The following is a 21985-nucleotide window of genomic DNA, read 5'->3' on the forward strand; positions in this document are numbered from 1 at the left end:
TTATTGTTGCAATAGATTTGTCAGGGGGATAATACGTATTTTTATCCTTTGTTTCTTTTTAATTCACATTTTTAAATTTTTAAATTTTTGTTTAGTTTATTTTTATCTCTATTTAATTTTTTTCTTTTGTATTTTGATCTTTCAAGTAAAATAAAATGGTTGAAAAAAAATCTGGTTGCTACTTTTAAAGTTTTATATGGCTAAAACCTAGCTATTTAAGAGACTGCCTTTCCAAAACAGTCTATGCCCATCTTCTCCATAATTTTCTAGAAGTAATATATCTTGATTTTTCCAGAAAACATTTGTGAAGCGATTGAACTTTTAGGCACTTATATGTCTATGTTTTTTATAATTTGATATTAATCATTATAGTGTTGTTACTGAAATTTAAATATATAATTTTATTGCAATTTTAGCATCTATAAACTGCTTAAGTCTATGAAGATTAATTTGGTAAATAAATTCAATAAATATATTGATCAATTTCTGATTTCATTTTTAAAACTTAATTAACACATGTATGCTAAGTGGAAACTCCATCTTTTTAACAATCTTTTCTATAAAAAAGATTGTGATGAAATGCTAATATCAAAGCAAGCAAAAAGGCATATACCCATATGATATCTGCAGAAACACTAAAATACAACGGTGGGAGAAAAAAATGAAAAGAAATAAATACAGTGATACTAAAAGTAATCAAATATGGTATATCAGTTTCTTCCTTCCACCTCTCCAGTTTAATGAACAATTTAAGTATAGGTAGTTCTCAGCTTACAACCATAATGAAGCCTTGCTATTATAGTCATAAGTTGTGAGGTTGTTAAATAAGGCATCCTCATGATCACCTTGCTAAATGACCACAATTCTTGCTTCCATGTTACAGATGTTAAGTGACATTGTAGGTTATTAAGCAAAAGCATGGGTGTCTCAAGTATAAGGGACCACAGCCTTTCTTATGACTGAGATACCCCAAGCTTTTCTTAATAACCCACACTCACTTAATGACTGTAACGTATAAAGTAAGGATTGTGGTCATTTAACAAGTGCAATAACAGCCAAATATAAAAAAGCTTAACAATTAAATACAAATAATAGCAAAATATGAACAAAATGATTTTTTTCTCTAAAAGAATTTCAGTAGGATCATAAAAGGCAGTATATTTTTCATCTTCCACATTTATGAATTCTGTTCTAAATACTGTTTGATAGTTTCCAAACACATGGTATGAACCTGATAAAACATTAAAGACCCTTATCCTGAACAACCTTTATTCCTGTTTCAGACATCTTTCTGTATTGTTTTTTTATTACCTCCTTTCAGTGTCTGCATTGTGATTTGGTTTTCCTCATTCTTTCAGCCACATTCTCCTGTCCCAGTGTTATTCTATGAAATCACTTGGGTGGATCAGTCACAATCAGAATGAAGCAAGAAATGTAGACTCATTTCTTGGGTGTGAGATTACTGCCAGGAAGCGGTTAAATATAACAGCTAGTTACTTGTATGCCCTTTCTTCTATCAGTTATCAACACATAATAAATACTGTATACATGACACATATTTTAACAAGTAATTTTTTTTAAAAAAAGCCTTTCTTCTGTCTGCTTTTGTCCACAGGTGGCTGTGAGAGTCCACGAGAGACCAGATTTTCTGTAGTGGATGATGAATTTCTTCATTTTTATCCTGTGGGATCAGTTGTGCACCATATTTGCCATCGAAGCGCTGAGCACATTCCTGGTCATCCAAAAAGGCCTGCTATTACTTGCCTTTCAAATTATACCTGGTCATCAATCCCTGTCTTTTGTAAAGGTCAGGATCTTCCATTGCAATTAACTTCAAAATTGCATTGAATAATTGTTGATTCATTTGATAATGATTTTACAAAGGTATGATCCTACATGGGCCAACTGATGTGTGCAGTTAATTAATAATGTTTATAATGGTGCTGAATTCCTGAATTACACTTCTGAGGCTCTTAAAAGACTAATAGGTACACTATATTTTTAGTTTGGTTGATATCATATGCAGCTTTATTGGCATCTTTATTTTTAGTATTATGTTTAAATTATTTCTTTTTTGAGGAACTGCTTATAGATAGGCTATGAACTACCTGGCATGTAGTTATAGCACGTTTTTAATCTCATGGAATACTGTTAGATATTGGCTAACTTTTGACCTTCTTTTATGAAATATTTATTCAGATTTATTATTTTATTTCTGTCAGAAACGTAGACACTAGGTGACTTGAGGGTTGATGGCTATGATTCAGGTTGGAATAATGGCTTCCACAGTGAAAAAGGGGAATCTAGGTGTGATCTAGGGTGATTGATTATATTCTTCTTCAAGTAGAAATAATTCAGACCTTTTCTGCTCATAGAGTCATAGTGGCACTTACAAAATGTAAACACTTCAGTTTGATATTAATTTATAATTTTTTATAATTATTATTATACATTGGCATTTATAGTCCAAATTAAGCCTTTTGCCAATTATTATCTTCTCTTAATACAGTATGTAATTTAAATGCCAGAATGGAGATCAATATTTTATGTATTTATTTATTTTATTATTCCAATTAATATATCTGCTCATATATATGATTTGAGTGGTTAAACAAATAAAACAAATACAACAATATGAAACACAACAAAAACAATGCAATATAATACAACGGCAAATTAAAAGCATCATAAAAATTCATAGACAGTGTAACAATACCACTTGGTACAACCACTATACTGGTTCTGCCACATTCCCTGTTTCAAAATAATGTCTTCAGAATCTTTCAAGAGGCTAGCAGGGTTGTGACCAATAAGATCTCTGGCAGCACTGGGTGGGTTCCATAGCAGAAAAAGCTTTTCTCCTTGGCCCTGTTAGGTGATGCTCCCTAGCTGACAGGATCCAGAGCCTGCTAGATATGATGGAATAGGAAAATGTGATTGAGAAGAGCTCAAGTAACGTGGTCCCATGCTGTGTAGGGCTTTATAGCTCATAACCAGCACCTTGATTTGGACACAGAAGCAGACTGGTAGCCCTTGTGGGTTGTGGGGCAGGGTTGTAACTTGCACTGATTGTGGAATGCACTTAACTGCACACGTAGCTGCATTTTACTTCAGTTGAAGTTTCTGAATACTCTTCAAGGGAAGCCTCGGGTAGAGCATGTTGCAGTAATCCATATGAGAGATGACTAAAGTCAGCAAGGCTGCTGGTGCAGGAATAGGAATAACTGGTGCACAACATGGGTAGTGCTAAGGCGCTCCTTGCAACCGCTGCCACGTGATCTTCAAACGGGTTGTGAGTCCAAAAAGACCCAAAAGTTGCACATAGTTGCAGTGGTGCAACTCCATCCAGACCAAGAAGGAAAGTCCTCATAACCAGGGAATTCCAACATCCAAAGACACTCAGCTTTGTTTGGGTTCAGTTGAAGCCTGCTGGCCCCTGTCCAAATGCTGACAATCTCCAGACACCAGAGTTTTTGGCTTTAAATGATTATATTTAGCATCAAAGCTGCTCCCATAATGTTTTCAAATATTCTTGAATTATTCCGAAGTATAATATGTTGCTCCTTCTTTATCAGTAAATCTCTTATTCTTTAATTATTTCAGTTAATTATGAACTTTAGTTCTTTCTGATCCCATATAGATTTTCTAATCCAGTGATGGCGAACCTTTTAGAGACCGAGTGCCCAAACTGCAACCCAAAACCCACTTATTTATCGCCGGGTGCCGGGTGGGCGTGGCCACAGTGGTCATGGCAGACTGGGTGGGTGGGGCCAGGGTGGCAGGGGCCAGTCCCTCACCATCTCTGGGGCACAGCATGGGTGCCCACAGAGAGAGCCCTGAGTGCCGCCTCTGGCACGCGTGCCATAGGTTCGCCACTACTGTTCTAATCAATAACACTTTCCCATGGGAAGGATTCTTATAATTAATTTCAAAATCTTACTGTATCTTTTATAGAATTCTAAACAACCCACAGAAAGGATTCTTGTAATTAATTTCAAAATCTTTAAATCCATCTAGCCCATTTAATCTATTTATAATTACCCCAAATCAACATTCTAATATCTTTTTGCTTTATTTCAAAATAAGAAATTTATAAGTCCTTAAACTTGCATAAAACTCACCCTGTGTGATTAAATGTGACATTCTGAAGATTCTTGATATCTGAAAAACCATTTGTAAGCTATTTCCAGTGGTGATTATGAAAAGAAGTCTGACTCTTGTCTGACTCTGACTCTCTTTTGCTGCTGTGTATTCAGTGTGTCTTTTATTTATTTGTATCCTGTCTTTATTATTTTTTATAAATAGCTCAAGGCAGCAAATGTATCCAATACACTTTTCTCCTATTTTCTTCACAACAACCCTGTGAGGTTGGTTGGGCTGAGAGAGCAATGAGGTTGACAAACACTGCTCTAAAAGAATGCATTAATATGCCTGAAGCATCAGCCATGAAAGCTAGCTGTGTGGCTTTGGGCCAGTCAAGGTCGGGCTTGAATTCATGGTCTTCCGTTTTCTAGCCAAGTGCCTTAACTACTAAACCAAACTGGCTCATTGCTTTCTAAGAAATCCACAGTTGCCCCAGATAAGGATGATGCTTCAGTCATATTAATGCATTATTTTAGAGTAGTGTTTCTCAACCTCAATTACTTTAAGATGCATGACGTCAACTCCCAGAATTCCAACTCCCAGGATTGATACCATTTTAACTCTACCCAATCTATGTTAATACTTCGCTCATCTTCTTTGCTAGATGGTACATTTAATTATTCCCCTTTTAATGAACTTCTTAGTTCTTGGATTGTTGAAAAAGTTGGCTATCTTGCATATTCTTATCTCATTTTTTTCATGATAAAAAAATTAAAGAAAACAAAGAGTGAAGGAATAAAATCAGAGGGAAAAAATGAGAGATTATAAATTATTTTTCAATAATTCAGAAAGTGATTGAAGATACTTGGTATACTGTATTTATAATTTAAAACCTGCGTGTCATTATTAAACTCTATGCAGAATACAAATACTGGAAGCAACAGACAGCACAGTAAAATTATAAATAGTGATAAATTATTTTCTTGAAAAGGAAAAAGTGACACTATATAAAAAAGAAAATCAAAACTTACTAAAAATATTACTGAAAGCTATTTCCCTGTTGTTATTATTATTATACACAACAATGGGAAATCACAGCTGCCAGCTGTTTTGCTGGTATTGGTCTTCATCTGCATCAAGTTTTTTTCCCAAGAATCTAGATGTTATAATAGAATAGAGCTGGAAGGGATCTTGGAGGTCTTCTAGTCCACCCCACCCCCCTGCTCAAGCAGGAGAACCTATACCATCTCAGACAGGTGATTGTCCAGTCTCTTCTTAAAAATCTCCAGTGATGGAGCGCCCACGATTTCTGGGGGTAAGTTGTTCCACTGATTGATTGTCTTCACTGTCAAGAAGTTTCTCCTTAATTCTAGGTTGATTCTCTCTTTGATCAGTTTCCAACCATTGTTTATTGTTCTGCCCTCTGGTGCTCTGGTGAACAACCTGACTCCCTCTGCCAGTACTGGAATACTGCTATCATATCTCCCCTATTTCTTCTTTTCTTTAGACTAGCCAAACCCAAGTTCCGTAGCCATTCTTCTTATGTTTTGGTCTCCAGGCCTTTGATCATTTTAGTTGCTCTTCTCTGAATTCATTCCAACTCTTAACATTTTTTTTGTGATATAGTGACCAAAATTGGCTGCAGTATTCGGGTCTTACTAGGGCTTTATAAAGTGGTACTAATACTTCATGTGATCTTGCTTCTATGCCTCTGTTTATACAACCCAGGATTGTATTAGCTTTTTTGGTTGCTGCTGCACACTGCTGGCTCATAGTTAAGTGATCGTCCACTAGGACTCCAAGGTCCCTCTCACAGTTACTGTTTTTAAGCCAGGTCTCGCCCAATATGTATTTGTTCCTTTGGTTTTTCCTGCCTAAATGTAAGACTTTGCTTTTCTACATTGAAACTCATTTTGTTGGATAGGGCCCATTGTTCAAGTTTGTCAAGATCTTTTTCGATCCTGAATTTGTCTTCTGGGGTGTTGGCTACTCCTGACAGTTTGATGTCATCTGCAAATTTGATGAGTTCCCCTTCTATTCCCTTGTCTAAATCATTTATGAAGATGTTGAAAAGTACTGGGCTTAAGACGGAACCTTGTGGTATCCCACTGCTTACGTCTCTCCATGTAGATGTAGTGCCATTGAGAACTACTCATTGAATATGGTTTGTCAGCCAACTACAATCCATCTGGTGTTGATGCCGTCTATTCCACCTTTTTCTAGCTTACCAAGGAGTAGGTTGTGGTCCATTTTGTCAAATGCCTTACTGAAATCTATGTCCACTGCATTTTGCTGGTTTACTAGTTTTGTTACTTTATCGAAGAATGAGATAAGATTGGTTTGGCATGATCTGTTTTTAAAAAACCTGTGCTGGCTGCTAGTTATGACTTTGTTTGCCTCTAGTTGTTTGCAGATCTGTTTTTTGATTATCTTTTCTAGGATCTTCCCAGGTATTGATGTTAAACTGATTGGTCTGTAATTTCCTGGGTTCATTTTTTTCCTTTCTTGAAGATGGGACTACAACAGCCCTTCTGTAATCCTCGGGTACTTCCCCGGTGCTCCAGGATTTGTGAAAGATGTGGTGCAATGGTTCTGAGATAACATCTGCCAGCTCTTTCAGAACTCTGGGATGTAATCTGTCGGGTCCTGGTGATTTATATTCATCAAGGTTGGATAAGTGTTCTCTTACCATTTTCTTGCTTATTTTGATTTTTGTTTCTAGTATGTTTTTGCAATGTTTTTTTTTTTTTGGGGTCTGTTGGGCTATGATTTCTTTTTTTGTGAAGACTGATGCAAAGTATGAGTTGAGGAGCTCTGCTTTCTCCCTATTGCCTATAATTTCCTTGCCATCTTCTCTCTTTAGTGGGCCTACAGTTTCCTTGACTTTTTTCTTGTTGTTAATATGTTGGAAGAAACTTTTTTTGTTGTCCTTGATTTCTGCTGCGAGTCTTTGTTCATTCTGGGCCTTTGCTTTCCTGACTTCTTTGCATGTTCTGGCTGTCTGCTGATATTGCTTTCCTGACTTCTTCTTTGCATGTTCTGGCTGTCTGCTGATAATCGGCCTTGGTTATGTGCTCCTCTTTCCATTTTTTGTATTTGTCCTTTTTGTCGTTTAGTTTGTTAGAGAGATCTTTGTGCAGCCATGCTAGTTTCTTCTTGGATTTCTTGTTTTTCTTTCTCAATGGTATTGTGCTGGTCTGAGCTTTTGTGATCGCATTTTTCAGGGTTTCCATGCTTCTTGGGTTATTTTCCCCTTTAGGATTTTTATCCATGGGATCTTTCCTAAGTTCTCTCTGAGTTTGTTAAAGTCGGCTCTTTTGAAGTTTAGGATGTTGGTTGGATTGTTTTCTGTTGCTAGTGTTTGCCTTATATTAAATTCCAGTATGACATGGTCACTTTTACCCAAGGTTCCGGCAATTTTGATTCCCTCTATCACTTTTCTATTTGTAAGGATTAAGTCCAGTACAGCTTTGTGTCTAGTTCCCTCCTCCCCCTTTTGGATGACAAAGTTGTCAGCTAGGTTGATTAGAAATCTATTTGATCTCCCCACTCACTGCAGAGTTTGTCTCCCAATTGATATCTAGATAGTTGAAGTCTCCCATTACTACTGTTATATGCTTCCTAGATACATTTGTTAACTGGTTGGCAAAAAGTTCATCTATTTTTTCTTATTGGTTGGGTGGCCTATAATATACACCTATGATAATGTCACTTTTTTTCTCTTTTATATTGACCTATGTTGTAATATATTGTCATAGCATATGTGGAGATCCAAGCAGTGTGGCCTTTTGTAATTGACAAATGGAAATTTTATCAATGTGCAGATATTTTTGGTATGGCAACCAGTGGGCTGATAACCAATAACCACTGGGAACAACATAGCTAGTTTATGCCCATAATCTTTTGATTTTCAGATCTTGATACTTTGCTTCTTTAATTTTTTTGTCTTCTGTCCTAGTATCCCCCATTATTGCTGCATCAGTTATCCATGTTTTCTTTTTTACAACCACAGATAAATCTGGAATATTATGAATTGGGACTTTATCACTTTTTATTTATAAATCCCACAATATTTTCAACTACTTTTTCTACTGTATGTTCACATAATTTTTTCATTTTGGGCACATAATTATTTTTACAAAAGTTCCAGTGTATCATTTTGTATTATATCATCATTTATAATCAGTTTGTGCAATGTTTTTGCATGATCTGAATATATGATCTACTGTTTCTTCTGCTTCTTTGCACAATCTGCACTTTGAATCCTTTCTAATTATTTATTACATTTTATGGAAATACATACAACAATTTCATTTCACTTCTTTTACTATCCTTCCTGGATATCCAGATGATTTTTATATTTCTGAACTTTTATCAGATAAATAGCCCATTATTTATTTGCAAGATACCCATTATCTGCTAAGTAATAAAGCTCACTAATATATTATTAGGGTTCATCAATTTGGCTAGAATATATTTTGAAACTGCAACTCATAATTTTATTTATTTATTGATCTCTGTGTTGCTGGTCTGGGACTATAATAAAGTTATTTTCTATCTAATGTTGAGCATTTTTCAGGGCATTAATTTTTGTTGATTACATTAAAGTACAATATATAAATTAGCTTGTCTTTCCAGTATGACTGTTCTCCCAAGAAAATGTATAAGCTTTCTTTATGACTGATTGAAATTATGGCATATATATACAGAGGCATGGAACAGTAATTCTCAATATTTTTTTTCTATTAGGACAATCATGTGGTGATCCAGGGAAACCAGAAAATGGTGACCGCATTATTCTAATGGATTTCCTGCTAAAAGCGAAAGTAAATTTCACCTGTAATAAAGGGTGCGTGTTGAGTTAGCTGGCTTAGCAAAATCTAATTATGATACAAGTAGTCCTTTATTTTAGACAGTAATTGGGATTGGGATTTTTGTTAAGTGATGCATTTGTAAAGCACAAGACTCAGAGAAAGGGTGCATGAATGTAGCAAGGCTGAGGGAGGGCACACGGAGATTGCAAGTGGTCAGCATGGTAATAGCACAGTAAATCAATAAGGATGAATCAAAAAAATGAATGTTCCACTTTTCATGATTTGTTTTCCAATGTTTACTTTGCTGTGGATGATAATTTTTATAGTGGAGTTGGACTTTTTGCTACTTATGAAATGACTAGATTTGTTCTTAATGATGTAAGCAAAGATGAAAAAGAAAAAAAGAAGGGAGGGAGGGAGGGAGGGAGGGAGGGAAGGAAGGAAGGAAGGAAGGAAGGAAGGAAGGAAGGAAGGAAGGAAGGAAGGAAGGAAGGAAGTCTATCTGGTAACTGTCTTTGCTTAAATAATTTTCACATCTCCCAATAGTGCACCCATCACTGCTGTAATTGTGCCATTCTCTTCTCTCCTTTCCCAGAAACATGGACTTCTCAAGGGACCTGCTTCTTCACATAATATGCCCAAAATGTTGTAATTTGACTTTAATAATTTGTCTTAAGTAATACAGTCAATCTTCAATAATATGTTTTCTTGGCTATCCATAGTATTCTCCAATCTTTTAAACAAGAAAGAGATTAACATGTATTATGTTTTCTTTTCTTGAGGTACCAATTAATTGGATCACCTACAAGCCAGTGCTTACCACGTACACTTTCTAATAATGCAGTCATATGGAAACCAAAGCCTCCAATATGTTTCAGTAAGATTCTTTAATTCTTTCAAACAGCCTGGGGCCAGGATTCGCCTGTGGATTGCAGCGGGGCAATGAAGGAGTATGAAATGCTTAGAATACCCTGGGATTCCACTGGAGCATCTCTAAGTTTAGCAGCTCCTCATGCTAGTTTCAGGCACTCAGAAATTGGATTAAAGCTGATACAGGGAACTAGATGTCTTGTGGCATTCATGGGTTTTTCCCTTTTGTGTTTCTTCTGTTTTAATCTCTCTTCTGGAATTGAATTATCATCCAAGAGTGTAATCAGTGCTGTCTCATTTCCATATCAGGTTTGAATCTTCACTGGAAAGACTCCAGACAATTTGGTTTAAATCTTTAGCAGTCACCCTCTCTACAATCCTTCCTAAAAATGGAAGATTTGAAACTGGATGGAAATTATTAAGGACAGTGGGGTCTACTAATGGCCCTTTATGAGGGGTAAACCAAGACATGGCAGGAACACCCCCTTTCTCAAAGAGGAATTAACTATCGTCAGAACCAAAGGTTGCTGACTAGCTAGGAGACAGATGTATCTAATACAGAGATGGCCAACCTAACAGTTTGAAGGATCCTATCTAATTCCTCAGGCTTGACAAGATCAAACTCTCCCCCAGATAATCAAGCCAAACCTGACCTCCAATAGCCTCTGTCAGACCCGTATTCAACTGTCTTGGTGCTAGCATATTCTTCATAATGTCCATTTAGGTAAAGAGATAGATAGACAGACCGACAGACTGACCGACAGACAGATAGACAATCCAGCTTCCTCTCCTAGAAAAAATAGTTACTCATTTGTTTTGGCAATTTTTTTTTACAAGTCACAAAATTTTGTCTCTATTTCAGGACCCACTTGTCCTCCTCCTCCAGAAATAAAGAATGGAGCTTATACCGGAGGAAAGAATGGAACTTTCCCCCTTAACTCAAAAGTCACCTATATCTGTGATCTTGGGTTTTCACTTTCTGCAGATGATCTTCTCCATTGTATAACTGAAGATAATAAAACTGGGATCTGGAGAGGGTCTGTTCCTGAATGCAAAGGTAAAATATAATCTCAAAACTTCTTTTTTTCCCTAAGTTGAATGATGTTTTACATTTTAATTCAGTGATTTTAATAGCTTTTTAGAAAAAGATGCAAAAATATGAAATATTAAATGTGATGTTTGTTTTGCATAATATTTAATGTTTTATGGTGAGATACTTTCCCAAGTTTGAATAATAATAATAATAATAATAATAATAATAATAATAATACCTTGATGTGGTTGTGGGGCTTGTGTACTCTGAGGAAGATGAGACCTATGCCAGAGGTTCAACCATACTGGACAGGTCTCATCAGAGGAGTCAGACAAAGAGTGTCTCTCCCATAAAAAATATGGTGAGACGTAAATTTCAGAATGCCATACCGGCTCGGACGTCGCCCGGGTTAACAAGGTCCACACTAGATATTGGAGTTCCTGGATATCTGGTGAAAAATGGGTTACAGGACTCAGGACTGTTGGCTGAGCAACCAGGGCCAGCAGCTGCAGAACTACTGGAAGAAAAGGTGTTTACCCGTCGCAGATACACAGTGATGGAAAACAAAGAAATAATGATCTGTTACTACAGATCAAGTCCAACAAGACGAGGATATCTAAAACGAATGCACGAATTCTGGAAAGAACAACATCCAGAATCAGAAATAACAGAACAGAGACTAGCAGATCAACGCCGATTTATAACACGAAATAAAGTATTTACAGAAACAGAATTGGACGAACTGCAAAGGTTTACCCAGGGCAAAGAAATCAAAGCCTTACAAGAAGTAATTCAGAATGTAGAGGCAAACCAGGGGGAGTTGGCAGTGAAAGAATCCAGTAGAGATATACAACTGTTCTCATTTGGAAACCAGGCACCTCTTCCTCAGGAAGAACAAAACCCTCTAACTAAAGAAATAAAAGAATTGAAACAAAGAATAACTGAGCATCTAGAACAGCACAAAAACAACAGAATAAGGCTGCCTGCATTGAAGCTTGTTCCAAAGAAACAGCTAGCACAAGCATTAAAAGATGCAAATACTGCAATAGCAAGTATAAGCACCAATTCACTGCAAGAAACAAACCAACTAATGTACAGCACAGCTGCAGTTATAACAGAATACCTGGGATGTAAAATCAACAAAAAAGAAAAACAAACAAACAGTGCACCACAAAAATGGAAGGTTAGACTAGAAAATAAGATCAGCAAGTTAAGATCACATGCAAGCAAGCTAGAACAGATGAAAGAAAAGAAGCTGAAGAACAAGAAGACCAAAGAATACCTAATCAAGAAATACCACTTAGAAACAAGGAAGATCAAGGAAGCACTGGAAATAATAAAGCAACAAATAACAGCTATAGCCAGGAAAATCAGTAGATATGAAGCTCGAATTGCAAACTATAGGCAGAACCTCCAATTTCAATCCAATCAGAAACGTTTCTACCAATCCATCAATGGAGAAACTGCAAGGAATCAGTCAGTACCTGACAAGGAAGAAACAGTGCAGTTCTGGAAGCAGATATGGGATAACCCAAAGAAATACAACAAGGATGCGGCTTGGTTAAAAGAGGTGGATGCAAATAAAACAGAAGTTGAAATGAAAGAACTAGTAATAACAACAAAAATGGTAGAAAAAAGAGCAAAGAAAATCAAAAATTGGTCAGCACCAGGTGAAGATGAACTGCATGGGTTTTGGTTGAAACATCTAACTGTTATACACCCACTCATTGCCAAGCAGTTCAACAATATACTACAAGGAGGAGAAATTGAAAAGTGGCTAACAACTGGGAAAACCTACCTAATAATGAAAAATCCAGCAAAAGGGGCAACACCAGGTAACTACAGGCCAATTACCTGCTTGCCAACAACATTCAAATTACTAACTGGTGTGGTAGCTGATGCAGTACAACAGCATCTAGTTGAAAACAATCTCTTTCCACCTGAGCAGAAAGGAAACCGCCCCAATAGCAGAGGAACAAAAGATCAACTCCTAATAGACAAAATGATCTTGGAAAACTGCAAGAGAAGGAAGACCAACCTGAATGTGGCATGGATTGACTACAAAAAGGCATTTGACTCTCTGCCACATGATTGGATAATCAAGTGCCTAGAAATAACAGGAGTAAGTAGAAACATCAGAAAATTTGTGCAAAAATCAATGGCACAATGGAAGACACAGTTGCAGATCAATGGTGAGAAAGCTGGGAGAGGTTAATATCAAGAGAGGAATATTTCAAGGAGATTCATTATCACCATTACTATTTGTTATTGCACTGTTTCCTCTGTCAACAATACTGAATAACTCAGGACATGGCTATCAAACATCAAAAACATCTGCCAGACTATCCCACCTCCTTTACATGGATGATCTGAAGCTGTATGGAAAAACATCATCTGAAATAGAATCGCTGCTCAACACTGTCCGTATATATAGCCAAGATATTGTAATGGAGTTTGGCTTGGACAAATGTGCCACACTTACTATCAAACAAGGAAAAATAGTGAAAACTGAAGGAATCAAGATGCCCCACGAAAATAACATTAAGAGTCTGGATGAGGAAGAGTACTACAAATACTTGGGTATCCTTCAAGCTGACAACATCAAGCACACTGAAGTCAAGAAAAAGATTAGAGGTGAATACATCAAGAGAGTGAAGAAGATCTTAAAATCCAAACTCAATGGAGGAAATACCATAAAGGCAATCAACACCTGGGCAATCCCAGTCATTAGGTACACAGCTGGAATAGTGGACTGGACTCAAGCAGAACTAAAAGCAATGGATAGGCAGACCAGAAAAATAATGACAATGAATCATGCCCTTCATCCACGCAGTGACATTGATAGACTTTATCTACCAAGGCAAATAGGTGGGCGTGGAATGCTACAAGTACATCAGATGGTTGAAGAAGAAAAAATGGCTTTGGAAGAATATCTGAAGAACAATGATGAAGATGCACTGAAATTAGTATATCAGGAAGGCTTACTAACTACTGGAGAGACCAAACTGGCCTACAAGAAAGACCAAATGAAGAACAGAATAGAGGCATGGGAAGACAAAGCACTACATGGCCAATACATGAAAAAAATAGCTGGGAAAGCAGATAATAATAAAACCTGGCAATGGCTAAGAGCAGGAAAATTGAAGAAAGAGACCGAGGGACTAATTCTGGCTGCACAAGACCAAGCCTTAAGGACAAATGCATACAAAGTCAAAATTGAGAAGACAGCAACAGACAGTAAGTGCCGCCTATGCAAAGAAGCTGAAGAAACAGTGGACCACTTGGTAAGCTGTTGCAAGAAGATTGCACAGACTGATTACAAGCAGCGGCATGACAAAGTAGCAACAATGGTGCATTGGAAGATCTGCAAAAAATATCATTTGCCTGTAAGCAAAAACTGGTGGGATCATAAAATAGAGAAAGTCATAGAAAATGATAAAATTAAACTGCTCTGGGACTTCAGAATTCAAACAGACAAGCACCTGCAACATAACACCCCAGACTTAACAATTGTCGATAAGAAAGACAAAAAAGTCTGGATAGTGGACGTGGCAGTGCCTGGAGATAGCAGAATAGAAGAGAAAGAACTGGAGAAGATAACAAAATACAAAGACCTACAAATAGAAATAGAAAGACTGTGGCAAAAGCAAGCAAGGGTAGTACCAATAGTCATAGGCTCCTTGGGTGCAATCCCAAAACAACTGGAGCACCACTTGAACACCATTGGCATTGACAAATTTGCTATTAGTCAATTGCAAAAGGCGGCCTTATTAGGAACTGCTTCCATCCTGCGACGATACCTGTAATACCATCAAACATCCACATCTGCCTATCCCAGGTCCTGGGTAAGGACTCGATAGGTAGACAAAATGCCAAATCCAGTCTGAACATCTGGCTGACTGTGCGATGAATGATAATAATAATAATAATAATATAGATCGCACAGACTGACTACAAGCAGCGGCATGACAAAGTAGCAACAATGGTGCATTGGAAGATCTGCAAAAAATATCATTTGCCTGTAAGCAAAAACTGGTGGGATCATAAAACAGAGAAAGTCATAGAAAATGGGACTTCAGAATTCAAACAGACAAGCACCTGCAACATAACACCCCAGACTTAACAATTGTCAATAAGAAAGACAAAAAAGTCTGGATAGTGGACGTGGCAGTACCTGGAGACAGCAGAATAGAGGAGAAAGAACTGGAGAAGATAACAAAATACAAAGACCTACAAATAGAAATAGAAAGACTGTGGCAAAACCAAGCAAGGGTAGTACCAATAGTGATAGGCTCCTTGGGTGCAATCCCAAAATAACTGGAGCACCACTTGAACACCATTGGCATTGACAAATTCGCTATTAGTCAATTGCAAAAGGCGGCCTTACTAGGAACTGCTTCCATCCTGCGACGATATCTGTAATACCATCAAACATCCACATCTGCCTATCCCAGGGTAAGGACTCGATAGGTAGACAAAATGCCAAATCCAGTCTGAACATCTGGCTGACTGTGCGATGATCCATAATAATAATAATATATTGAGTATGGCAGTGATGCTGTTCCACAGATAACATGGGCAGCTTCCACAAAGAGAAATATACTTTAGAGTTTTGTTCCCTTTTCTTCATTAAGTATTTTATACTAAATAAGAAAAATTCTTTCTCCCTTCCATATGCAAAATGACATTTCTAGATTCAACAATAAACATTATATATTTTGTTTGAATACAACTACATGTAACAAGCATATGTACTTAACTTTAAGTGTTAAGTAGAAAAGTAAAATATTTTAAATACTTTTATAAATATATGGTGCTATTCTAGACACTGGATAATTTTTAAAACTTGGCTTGCCATATTAGCATAAGAAATATTTTTTCATCAGCATAGTATTAACTCTACCTTTATTGGGTACTATTTGGCACTAAAAGCTTCCTTGTTATAAGGAAATGTTTTCAAAGGATATGAGGTCATCAACTGGGGAAATGAATCCAAATCCAAATTTAAATCTTTGGGACTCCATAGACAGTTGCATGTCTCTTTTAGTAGTCTCCAAAGTTATGTTTGGGGAATCAGAGGCATAGCTTTTGATCCTGCTGTATTTCTTATATAATTCCCATCTATTTCAGAGGTGGTAGATTTCTAACAATAACATTGTATCTGTGACAATTCACCATAGACAACTTGCCATGGACAACTCACTGCGGGACAAGAGTTACACTAATATCAAAGAAGTTGTGGAATAGAATCATTAAAGGATGCAAAAGGAGAGACAAAAATGAAATGTGAATGGTAAAAATTAAGAAAAATGATTTTAAATAATTAAATAGAATTGTTAAATTGTCATGCAGTAAGTTGTCCCAAAGGAGTTGGCTGTAGCGAGTTGTCCAGTGGCGAATTGGCCATGGCAAGTTGGCTGTGACAAGTTTCCCATTCCGATAACATTTGCTAAACTAAGAAGTATTGAAAAACATTGCCATCTATGGAATAATATGGTGAGAGTTGCTGGACAGACCTCAGAATAGAGGTTAATATGCTACCTGCTCCTCCTTTTATACAGTTGTACAGGTAGCCCTTGACTTACAAAAATTCAATGACTGAAGTTACTACGGCATTGAAAATAGTGATTTCTGACTATTTTTCACACTTACAACTATTGCAGAATCCCCATGGTCATGTGATCAAAATCTGGATGCTTGGCAACTGGCATGTATTAATGTCTGCTTTTTATAATTCTTACTCTGTACCTTTATTCTGTTCCTATCCTTTGCCATTCTCTTTTCACCAAAGGAAAAATAAAAAAAGTAAAAGATTTCTGGAGGGGGAAAAATTATTTTATTTTTAGAAACATTTTTTCTGGAAAAATGGAAAAAGTAGAGGAAACATGAACTTTTTGTAAAAAAATGAATGCAATAAGACAAGATACCATGCATCAGTATCTTTTATTGATCCAAAATGTTTTCTATAATAGAATACAGGAAGACTTTTCTCAGTATACTCAGTAACTTACTATTCCTGTATACAGAATACAACTAGTGCTTCCAGCAGGCATTGCCACTTTTACCAAAAAGGGTGCCTGATTTGCTTGTGAATTTCTTTGCTGCTAACATTTCAAAAACTCTAGAGCACTAGATAAAAGTTCTCAAAATATTTAATGTAAAATAATTAAACATAATATGAGCAAACCAAATTATACTAATGCATTGTATGTTCTTAAAATAGCAGTGTCAGTTTAGATCAGTAAAGGACGGTGTAGAAATGGATACTGCATATAATTCTATTTTCTCCAAATTTCCATTTTTTCTCGAAGGCTTGTTTCTTTTGGTGGTTTCAACATTTTCAGAAATGTTATGTCTCTATTCGTGGGATGAAGGGGCCTATTAAGGGCTACTTATGTGACCTAATTGTACCCAAGCTGGGCATCCCTGCTATATATTAAGGTATGTGTCCATTAATCTGTGTCACAATTTTTTATTTTATATGCTGCAGGCATATATTAAATATCTGGATAGTGTATTACTCCAATGATATCTAGTGGGGACTGCATTTATCATTCTTGATACTATTTATTTATACTATTATCCTCCACAAATTTTTTATTTGTGATTCCAATGAAACATTCAGCTTATCTATTGATTTGTCATGGCCATCACCTCATTCTAGTAGCAAATGGTTGTTGCATTAATCAAGAAGTAATCTTATAAGGCTAAGGATACAGAAGGGTGTGGAAGTAAGCTTTTTTGTTACAACAATACAATATCCACCCTATTCGGAAAGAACAAATTGTTGTTTTTTTAAAAATATGTGACCTATTGAACAGAATTAGTGCTTGTTTTATACCACAGTAGAAAAAAAATCACACACTTGGTATCAGCTTTACTGAAAGTCCAAATGTCAATGATTGTTCACAAGCTAAATTTATTGAAGTATCATCATGCACTGCTTTATTCAAGAATAGATGACTCAATGGAGAGATTGATTGCACATTTCTTTCCTTGGCTTAACTGATCTGTCTTCCTGTTACAAAATATTAATTTCACCTTTAAGTCTTCTTCAGATTATGCTGAATGCCAGAGGATTTATTTATATATTCATCAGTCTTCTGGAATTCTCAAATTTTAGTCAGCCTTTCTCAGTTCTTGCCCAGCACATAGGTATAAAAAATATAAATTGAAGTCAGTGAAAAACTAATAGATATTTAACAATTTTGTCATCTTTCTTTCTATTGTAGAGGGAAGGAGTGAGGCTTTGAAATTTGTTCAAACCATAGCTGACCTACTTGTGTGCATTTAAAAAATATTTTACTTTTTAAGCATTTAAAAGATAGAGTAAAGCATTAAATAACAAATACAACAAGATATAAATTAAATTAACACTATTAAGAAACTATAGAACAGCTAAGGAAAGATAGAAAATCAAAATGTCTGCACAGACAGATAAGCTTTTAATATATAGTAGAAACATTCCAGAATTGGCTGGAGGGACTATTGAACAGATACAGGGAATTTATTTCATATGGTTAGTACCATAATTAAGAATGTCCACTTCCGCTCTATAATTAATCACTTATCAGGATGTAAGGACTGTTAGAAATTATCCAAATCTTAGTTCAAAGTTTTTTATCAGAGAATCAGAGAAATCAACAGTGGTTTATTAAAATGACTGAATGGCTAAATGAATTAGTGCAGATTCTTCAGAAATGGAGGTATGTAGAATTCTGAGTTATTTGCAGATTTTGAACTACTCTCAAGGAAAATCCCCTAATGTTACCTTTAAGCAATCAACTTAAAACTATTTCTGTCAGGGAAGGCTGGAGCTGATGTACAAGCCAAAATTGTTAATAGGCTGTTCTACCCAGTGACATCTGTAGAATATCCGGTAATAAGAGTAAATTCACAATAAACTCAACTAAGTACTATTTTTATTAGGCGAATGCAATCCTCTCCAAAATAAATTATATAACTTCCAAGCCAGGGATCAATTTCTCAACCTTATTTACCTTGTTTCATAATGCTTTGCATTTATTCTCAGCCTCAGGCATTCATTTTTGTGAAAAATCTAAATTAACTACTATTAGCAACTTTTCTGAGTGCCATAGCAGTTCCTAGAAAAATATCAGCCACTGAATACTGATTTAACTTTATTGCTCTCAAAATACAGAAACATTCTATTAATTTTAAGAGTAAAAAGTGCTCTTATTTCAGTATTTTCCATCACCCAGAATAAAATTAAACAATAGAATTTGCTACCACATAAAACATAAGGTAAAGCTGCTTGGTCTTTTTAAAAAATAGAATGGATTCTTCATCTGATCCAGCATGGTGCTACACATGTAATGAGGTTCTTAAGAAACAATTGCCTTCAAATACTTCTAATTATTAACGTAAATGTTTGCAGAAACATTTCATCAACTGAAGAAAATAAGCTATATGATAAAAAGCGCAGGTAAAATGTTTTAGTGCACTTTTTCTACCATTTTTTTTTTACGCAATCCTATATGTGCTTATTCAGAACTGGTTTCCTTTCTATTTGTTGAAAAGCTAAGTTGCTTGGAAGCAAATGAAATTATTTAGAACTTAAACATACAATTGCTTTATCATAAGTGCCAAATGTCTTGTGCTTCTTTTAGATTTATATTTCGTAGTTCCACTTTTGTTGATGCTCTAGCATGAATGATTGGCAGTAACAAACCACTTCTAAAATCTTGCCAATAGTAGAGGGGACTTCTCCAGATAGTTGCTAGGAGTCAAGACTGTTTGGACTAGTCCCTGCAGTCTTCCTGGCAGTATTTCAGAAGTGGTTTGCTACTGCCTCCTTCCTAGAACAGAGAGAGTGATTGGCCCAAGACATTCGGCTGGCTTTGAGTCTAAGCCAGGATTAGAACTCATGTTGTCCTGATTTCTGGCTTGGTGCCTTAAACACTAACTAAATCAAGCTGGTTGATAACGTGAATTAAAAAAAGAATTTAATGAAAATACCACTACAACTGCAAGCATGCACCATCAACAACTATTTCCCAGTTGGATACTCTCCACCATTATTGTTCTTCAGTTCCAGAACCTTTAGAATTTAAGACATGAACAGTAGTTATGCTATCCACATTTATGAGAACTGAAGCCTAACATAGCTGTCAACAAGCTGGGGAAGGTTCAAAACACCAGCTTTCTAGCCTGGATTCATCCTTACAACCTCCGCCGAGTTAGTTATTTCTTTCTTTCCTTTCCTTTCCTTTCCTTTCCTTTTCTTTCTCTTTCTGAGTTAAAAACCGCAAATTTCTTCAAAACTCCTCTTACAGCACGAAGTCAAACCACCGCCCACCCGTTTCCTCCCTCCAGTCAACCAAGGAAACCCAGTTCCTGTTCGGAACCACGTGCTCCATGCTTTTCTGCATTACACCTGACCGCCGCAGAGCAGCGCGCCGTAGTCTTAGAAACTTCCTGTTTGTCATGACGTTATAAAGGTCGGGTTATAAAGACAAAGCTGCTCACGCCCATTTACCAGAAAAGCGGTGGCTGTGTATTTTTCGTCTTCCGGTAGTATTTGGGAGTGCCGCCCTTTTCTGCTTTTAGACTCCCGGAGTGTTTCTCCAACTCCCGCCAGCTGTTGCGATGGGTCTTTTGGCTTCTTGTTCCGCTGAGGTTCTTTCAGCGGCCTTGCTCCTGCTGTTATTCTCGTCCACGGCTTTGTGTGAGTAAGAAGCGCCTCTAGGAGCTTGCGAAAGTTCGTGCTCTAAAATGGGCGGGGTGAGAGGGAGGAAAAACACCTTAATTATTGCCTAGAGAGGGGAGCATATCGAGATTCCGTCGACAAGGCGGGGAGTCGCTTTGTCCCTGGCTCCGGAGAGCCGCGATTTCTTATTTTGCGACCGAGAACAAGAAAGCCCCTCGCCAGGCAGAGCTGCTGCTCCAGCTGCGTACCGCAAAGACACTTCATCTTGTTGAGTCGAAAGAAAAAGAACGAAGCCAGCCAGAGCCTGTCGCCGGGGCCCTCTGCGGTCTGGGAGAGGCTGGGGCTGCCACGCCCACGCCCATTCGCCTATATCGTATCAAGCCTAGTGGCTCCTCAGTGGCCGTGGATTCTCCATCCTTCACTTCCCCCTCCCCACCCCTGGACCCTTTGTTTGGTTGACTGCGGGATTCAGAAACAGCCGGGCTTTTAGCCAGATCTGGCTTCTAGAAGGCAGAGGTAGTAGAGCAGTGTTTCTCAACCTTGACAATTTTAAGGCATGTGGACTTCAACTCCCAGAATTCCACAGCCAGCATTGCTGGCTGTGGAATTCTGGAAGTTGAAGTCCACATGCCTTAAAATTGTCAAGGTTGAGAAACACTGCAGTAGAGTGCCTTAACTGAGGTTCTTTTAATTGTTAATACAATGGTTACTGCTCCTGATGGGAATAACATCATAGTTGTTTTGTGGATGATATTTGTTCTTTCTCAAACAGATATGTAACTCTTAAGGGGAAGAAGTTGGTTTTTCCGTTCTTGACCTGTTCACTTGACCTTTTCTCTTAAGAGTTGGTTTCTTGAGTTACAGAAGTCAAACACCAAACAGGGACTGAAAGCCAAGAAGTGAACTTCTGTTTCAGAACATAAAAGCTGGACTCAGAAACCAAGGTTCAGAGGAATGTTTTTTTTTTTAAGGATTATTTAAGTTACTGGTAGGGCTATATGTTCACATAGTCTATTATAACTGCAAAAGCAAAGCCCTAAGATTTAATTATGTTAAGCAAATAATTTTTGCAAATGAAGGAATATATATGTGTCCCATGAGAATGTTGCAGGAGCCAATCTGAGTCAGTCTTGGTTTATTCTTCCAAGCTTTCAGGCTCACACTAGAATCCCATCATCAGGGAACTTCTCTCTCTCTCTCTCTCTCTCTCTCTCCAGAATATGTGCACTAGGTTGTTCTTGTTCATTGCAATGTGAAGCTACCAATGAGTTTGTCTCCTCATCTAACCACTCCCTTGTGCTTTTGCAATCTGATGATTAACTTCCTCTGTGTCTATCCCACATAGCTGCAGGGGCAATCCATGCAGGAAATCTGGTAAATTACATTTGAGGTTTCTCCTACCTCTAAACCAGGGGTGTTAAACTGCCGGCCCGGGGGCTGGATGTGTCATGTGGAAGCCATGCCCACCCCATTGCCGGCAATGGCAAAACAGTGCTGATACGTTGCACGATGTCA

At 37.1% G+C, this 21985-nt stretch overlaps 1 protein-coding gene and 1 long non-coding RNA gene across 2 annotated transcripts in view; one reads left to right on the forward strand and one right to left on the reverse strand.

The window, feature by feature from the left end:
- CR1 (complement C3b/C4b receptor 1 (Knops blood group)) overlaps window positions 1-21985 on the forward strand; it is a 94336-nt gene that overhangs the window by 11605 nt on the left and 60746 nt on the right. The window contains exons 3-6 of the mRNA XM_039320053.1: window positions 1616-1807; window positions 8833-8932; window positions 9680-9774; window positions 10630-10824. Coding sequence (XP_039175987.1) covers window positions 1616-1807; window positions 8833-8932; window positions 9680-9774; window positions 10630-10824 — 582 coding nt within the window. The remainder of the gene's footprint in view (window positions 1-1615; window positions 1808-8832; window positions 8933-9679; window positions 9775-10629; window positions 10825-21985) is intronic.
- LOC120297453 lies at window positions 20295-20978 on the reverse strand. The gene is made up of 2 exons (XR_005553803.1): window positions 20719-20978; window positions 20295-20530 (listed from the first exon to the last, which is right to left on the reverse strand). It is a non-coding gene; the product is annotated as an uncharacterized LOC120297453 (long non-coding RNA).

Source organism: Crotalus tigris, unplaced genomic scaffold (genome assembly GCF_016545835.1).
Source record: "Crotalus tigris isolate CLP2741 ecotype Arizona unplaced genomic scaffold, ASM1654583v1 scf7180000023618.1514416, whole genome shotgun sequence".
Lineage (NCBI taxonomy): Eukaryota > Metazoa > Chordata > Lepidosauria > Squamata > Viperidae > Crotalus > Crotalus tigris.